Raw genomic sequence first — 6,212 nt, 5'->3', positions numbered from 1 at the left:
AACTTTTAGATTCCCTTTGCCCCTGAATACAGAAACAGTCTCTGCTCTTTACCAAAACTCTAGGCATTGCGGGGACACGTGAATATTTAAAGAACTGGATATGGATGTGGAGGCGGTGGGGGGAGGGGAAACCTGCAGGTGACCTGGGTTGAGCTTGGGATCTGCCACTGTGTGGAAGCTCCGGGACTGTTTACGCGACGAGCCCCCAGGCATTTATCGGAGCTGTCAGCGGGCGGGGCGGCGGGGGGTGGGGAGCGCCCACGTGTCCTCAAGTTTCCCTAGTCAACCTCACTGGGGTAGGGTTGAAGTGCTCCAGGGCGAAGTGGGCTGGGGGCCTCGCGGGGCAGCACACGTGGAGGCGGGGAGTTTCCTGCGCAGTCGGGTAATGGGTGATCTGGGGGACAACCCCCTCCCTTCTCTAACTTCCCCTTCCCCAAGCGGCAGGAACCTCATGCTCCTTTGAGGGGACAAGCTTCCCCCAAAGTCTAGGTCAAGGACCCGGCCGGGGGAGGGGATGTAGGGGGATGGGGAACGCACTCCCGCGAGTGCGACTGGAACCCAGTTCTGCTTCCCCCGGACTAGGGTATGCAGGGCAGGAGTCCCAAACTGACTTTCTTAGGAAGGGGACCCAAAGCCCCTCCGTTGCGCGGGTCCCTAGTCTATGGGGCCGCCACCTTCTGGCCCTTTAAGAGCCCGCCCCCTTCCCCGTCACCCCGCCCCGCGGCCCGGGGAGGGGGTACGGGGGAACCTCGCCGGGGATTGGCGCAGCGCGCGCCCTCTCCCCGGCCCCCGCGCGGTGGGAACCGGCAGCCCCGTCTAGCGCTGACGTCAGACCGTCTGCCTGCCTCCGACCGCGGTCTCGGAGAGAAACCCGATCTCCTTGGACTTGAATGAGGAGGAGGCGGCGGCGGCGAAGGAGGAGGCGCTCGGCTGGGGGAAGCCAGCAGCAGAGGCTCAGCCCCGGCGGCACCGCGCGCCCCGGCTGCCAGCCCATTTTCCGGACGCCACCCGCGGGCACTGCCGACGCCCCCGGGGCTGCGGAGGGGCGGCCGGGGGGCGCCGGGAAGTGCGGCCCCGCTCACTGAGTCCCGCGGCGCCCCGGAAACTTGGCGGCGTCCCGAGCCCGGCGAGCCGGGGCGCGCCTTCCCCGCCGCGCGCCTTCTGCATGCGGGGCCCGAGCACCGGGCGCCGGCCGGAGCCCCCCCCGGCCGCCCCCGTGCCCTCTGCGCCCCGCGCTGCGCCGCCACGCCGTCCATGCACCGCTTGATGGGGGTCAACAGCACCGCCACCGCCGCCGCCGGGCAGCCCAATGTCTCCTGCACGTGCAACTGCAAACGCTCTTTGTTCCAGAGCATGGAGATCAGTGAGTGACCCCGCGCCCCCCTCCCCGGAGGCCCCATCGGGCTCAGACCTTGAGTCGAGGCGCAGCTGCGGGCGGGGGACCGGGCTGTGCGCGCCCCCTCGGGCCGTGAGCCCTGCGCCCCGGCTGCGCCCGCCGCGCCCCGGACGCGCCCTCCCGGCTCGCGGCAGCTGGCGGCCAGCCCGGCTTTGTCCCGCGGCGCTGCGAGCCTGGAACGGCCCCCGCTGCCCGCGCCCCGCCCTCAGGGTCTCGGACCCCGGGCCGAGGGGTGGAGGGCCGCGGGGCGCCGGGCGATAGAAGACTGGGGCGGGCGGCTGCGTGAAGTTTCCATTTTATTTCCCGAAGGGGCAGTCGCGATGGACCAATTAGGTCGGCTCTATATCAACTTTGGCTGGGAGGGGGGTGGCGGGCGTGTGAGACACTGTCTGGCCCGCGAGGTGTCTGGTCTCTGGCTGTGTGTCTGGAGTGTGCGTGGCGCTGTGCGCCTTGGTCTATGTGAGTGGGTCTCCGTGCGTTTGTGGAGTGTGGGTGTCCGTGTCTGTGGGTCTCAGCGCGGCTGTGTGTGCGTGTCTGGGTCTGGGTCGCCGTCCGTCCCGGAAGGACGTGCTGGCGAGTCTCCTTGCTTCTGCGGCTCCTCTCTTGTGGGTCTGGGGACCGTTTGTGTTCAGGTGTCCGAACCCAGGGCTCAGCGCCGGTGGGTCTGGCCCAACGTGGATCCCGAGTATGCGTGTCATTGTGTGAGTGTCTGTGTCCCCGACGCACCTATAAATATCCTCTGTCTGGACAGCTTGGCTCGGTCTCACTGGGACAGTGGTCACACATGAGTCCAAGTTTGGGGATGTCTGTGTTCCGGACTGCCTGGCCCTCACCGGGGAGGTGGGCGGAGGGTAGGGAGGGGGCTGCGTGAAGCGCAATCTAACTCCCTCTGTATTTCCCCCCAGCAGCCCACCTAGGTGGAGGTGTGGTGGGATGGGGAATTGACTGTCACCCCCAGGGGTCTGCCTTCTAGCTGACACCCCTCCACCAGCCTCCCTTTTGAGGACCCCTTGCCTCTCTGAACTTCAGTTTCCCCATCCTGGCCCCTAAGAACCCCAGGCCAGGGGCACACACACAGCCCTTTCCTGCAAGGCCCAGCCTTCCAGCTGGGACAAGGAGCCAAGAGGCAGCTGCCACTGAGCCAGGGCAGTCACTAGGTGACTCATAAGCCAGTTTCCGCAGGCGGCTGCCACAGTTTTCGGCCCTTGAGCCTGTACAGTGAGGCTTGAGGGGTAAAAATAACCCATGGCCGGCCCTGTTGGGCCAGGCTGGCGGACCTGGGTGGTAGGCCCTTCCATTCACCTCGCCCCACTCCCTCCAGTCCGGGAATTAAGAGTTGTCCCCCCCCACCCCCACCCTGCACCCAGTTGCCCTACACCAGGGCAGTGAGGTGCCAGGAGAACCTGCCCAGAGCCAGCGTTTGCGGAATTGAGTTGCATTTAAACCAGATTGCCTCCCAAAGGCCCTTTGTGAACTCAGGAGGCTAATGAAATGCACGAGGATATTATTAAAATATGTTTGCACATGTTTGGACAGAGTCTCGCCGCCGCTAAATGGATTGCTCCTTAAGGCCCCTCCGAGCCTCGGTCTTGGCCCCTCCTTCTGCAAAGCTTCGGAGGAGACCTCCCAACTCAGGGGGTCCACATTGTGTTGAACTTGTCACCTTGAGGGCTGGGCACTGTCAGACTTTCTGTTCTTGTCCTTCCTTTGGGCTCAGGACTTTTAAAAACATTCATTCTTATTTCTGTCTCTTCTTTGGCTCATATTTCAGTTGACACTGAGGCGTTGACAAACCCGTTGCCTGCAGGGACCCTTGAGGGTAGCGCCTAGAACCCTGGCCTGCCCAGCTGGCCCCCCAGGGGTGGCCCATTAGTCACCCTGGGGGCCTCTTACTTACTGGAAGAAAGCCCAGGGCAGGAGGAAGCAGCTTTAAAACCCAGGTATAATGTAACAGTTTGTTGCAAGTGCTAATCAGATTTCACTGAAGGGTCTGGTCTGCTTGAGGAAGCCTCGGGGGCCTGGATTTTACGCAAAAAGATAGGGAGGAAAGAGGGAAAGGAAGAGGGAGACAGGAAAGAAACTGAAGAGTGGCCCCTGGGTGTTCACAGGACTGCACAGCTGCAGATGGATTTAAACTTGGGCTGCCAGGCAGTGGTCGGTGGCCGTGCCCCATGGCCATGCCCCCAGGAGGGGACGCTGCCCTCTTAGGTCCTTCCTTGTAGCTGCTGCTTGGGCCTCCGTTCCCTCACCTGAAACATGAGATCCTGAGGCAGAAATTGTATCACCTTTCGAGGTGGGGGCCTCTGCGCTCCCAACTGTGGCTGGAGGCCTCTGGGCCGGAGGGGTCCTCGCTCCCGCAGTGCTGGTGTGGTCTTCAGTTGCCCCCATTTCAGACCTGGCAGGGACCCATGCAGGGTTCACACCGTCATTTTATAGAGTAGGCAGGGTGGCGATGGAAAGCTTTGCCCCAGGTCCCTGACCCACGCTTGACCTGCTCCCAGGGTTCTTCCTCATGGAGCACACACACTGCCTTGAATCTGAACTTGGGCACCAGAGTAGGTCCACCTTGAACTTGGGGAACTTGAGGAAATGGGTATCATCCCTTTCTCGCCCAGGAGGTGGTGGCAGGTGGGGTTGGGGGTGGGTAGGAGGGCTCTGGGGAAGCCAGACACCCAGAAAGGTTTGACTTGACTTTACCAAAACGCTCCAGAGGCCCCCATCTTTTCTGAGAGCCAAGGGGTGATGTCTGAGGGCAATTCACTGTCCCCAAAACACACCCCGTGGGAAGTTGCACCATTCTTTAAAAAGCTGGGGCCTTGAGATTAAAAACAGGGCCCCCCAGTGACAACCCACCCGAGGCAGCAGCCAGCAGGGGGACGGGGCGGGGGGCAGTTTGCTCCAGCTCCTTTTGAGGAAACGATTTCCCCTGGCACGCATTTTCCCCTGGCATTCTTGTTGACCTGCTTTTAGTTCAGTGTGTCTCTTAAAAATGACCCTGTCTTTCTCCGTCAGCTTCTGCTCCTGGGGGGCAGGCAGCAGCTAAATTGCTCTCTGGACAGACCGAAGTGTCTGCCGCACAGCTGCCGGCTCTTCTCTTGTGACAACCTTTCTCCAAAGCCCAGAAGGAGCCCCTGCCCCAGACCCAGACCCACCCTGCTCCCCTGCAGGAAGTTGCTGCGGCGGCAGTTTGGTGTGTAACGCCGCCAGGGTCGTTCACTGACGCTCTGACTCGTCTGCTCCAGCTGGCTGCAGACGAACAGCTTTCAGAAACTGGGCATGCCCAGCCTTCTGATGGTTGGCCTGACACCTGCTACTCAGGGTTCACGCTCATCCTCCTGTCCCTGACCCCTCCCCACCAGACTCCTGCAAGAGTAGCATCTATCCCCCCCACCAAGTTGAGACAACACAAGCCATCTGCAGACTTTGGCCAACACCCCCTGCAGGGCACCCCCCACTCCCTCAGGCTGAGGACCAATGCTTTCATCCTGGTTTCTGCAGGGCTGTGGCGGGCAGGGAAGGGGGCGGTGGGTAGGGTGTTGGGGGCAGGGCCTCAGTTCTCTTCAGAAATCTGCCCCTAGAAAGACCAAGTTTGCTGTCCAGCTTGGCACCCGCCATTCCTCACTGAGCTTCCAGGGAGGGCCTGCTGTGTGGGGGACAGGAGGGGGCTGCCCTTGGCTGAAGTTCTTGGTTTCCATCATGGATTTGCATTTATTTGGAGGAGAGACTCTGGCAACCGTGAGAAGTTGGTATTTCAGGATTCTGGTTAAACTATGGGTGTCAAGGTCCCGTTGTGCCCCTCTGTGGGCCCCCCTCAGCTCGGATTTTTCAACCCACATTTTAGGACTGTGTCTTTGGTTGGGGTGCAATTAGGGCTTGAGTTTTGACTGAACCTCAGGTCAGGCAGAGGGTCTGGGTGGAGCCAGCTACAGCGGCCAGCGTGGCCCAGGGTCAGGGCGAGCTTAATGTTTATCAAGACAGGATGTATAATTGCTCCTGCATGTGCTTGTTGCACACATGCACACCCATACACATGTGCACATGCGTGTGCATGCACGCTCCGCTGCTACCTCTCTGCCTTTCCCGCCAGCTTCCCTTTGGGTGGGGAATGGTTACCACTTCTCCTGAGCACGTTAAAAAACAAAACGAGAAATGGGAAGAAAGTGCACACACATTGCACCACTGTATGCACTCTCCCTTGGAGAGGAAGCGGGGAGTGGAGTGAGGTGAGAGGCGGCCGTTGGGAGGGTCCCAAGGTGGCTGCTTGGCTTCAGCACAGCTCCCAAGAGCCTCAGAGCCGCAGCCCAGGCGCGCCCAGATGCCTGCCCCCTCCCTGGGGCTGTTAGACGGTACGGTGTGGTCAGTCGTGCCCACCTGAGACAAGGTTCCGGAGGAGGGTCCTGGTGGCAGGGCCCCCACCAGAGGGTCTGGGTGGCTCTTCGCATCAGGTGTCATCACTCAGAGGCCACGTTTGCCGGCAGCCTGGCCTCTGGGATCCTGCCCAGAGGGAAGGAAGTCCGGCACATTGAACTCGGGAGGCTGGGGGTGGCCTTGGGCTCTTGCACGGTGCATGTGCTGGGGGAAGGAGATCAAAGCAGACGGCCCGTGGTGTGCTTTTTAGCAGGTGCCGCTGTGCCTGCTCCTCCGTGTGTGCCCGCTCCTCTGAGTGTGCCTGAGGAGCTGTGAGGGGCCCCCACTGTGCCTGGGGCCCCGAGCCAGGGGCAGGGGGCTGGGGGGCTAGCCCAGTTTGCCCTGCGGTGAGCTGCAGAGCACGGGGTGCACCCTGGGGGGCCACTGCCACTTGGCCCACCATTGCCAC

At 61.9% G+C, this 6,212-nt stretch overlaps 1 protein-coding gene across 1 annotated transcript in view; it reads left to right on the top strand.

Moving 5' to 3' along the window:
• The first annotated feature begins 812 nt into the window (after nucleotides 1-812).
• The window catches only part of PMEPA1 (prostate transmembrane protein, androgen induced 1), a 46,557-nt gene continuing 41,157 nt past the window's right edge, over nucleotides 813-6,212 (top strand). The window contains exon 1 of the mRNA XM_037059969.1: nucleotides 813-1,363. Coding sequence (XP_036915864.1) covers nucleotides 1,255-1,363 — 109 coding nt within the window. The 5' untranslated portion in view covers nucleotides 813-1,254. The remainder of the gene's footprint in view (nucleotides 1,364-6,212) is intronic.

Source organism: Sturnira hondurensis, unplaced genomic scaffold (genome assembly GCF_014824575.4).
Source record: "Sturnira hondurensis isolate 20B ecotype Veracruz unplaced genomic scaffold, ASM1482457v3 Scaffold0011378, whole genome shotgun sequence".
Taxonomy (NCBI): Eukaryota; Metazoa; Chordata; class Mammalia; order Chiroptera; family Phyllostomidae; genus Sturnira; species Sturnira hondurensis.
This window is presented reverse-complemented; position numbering and strand designations above follow the sequence as displayed.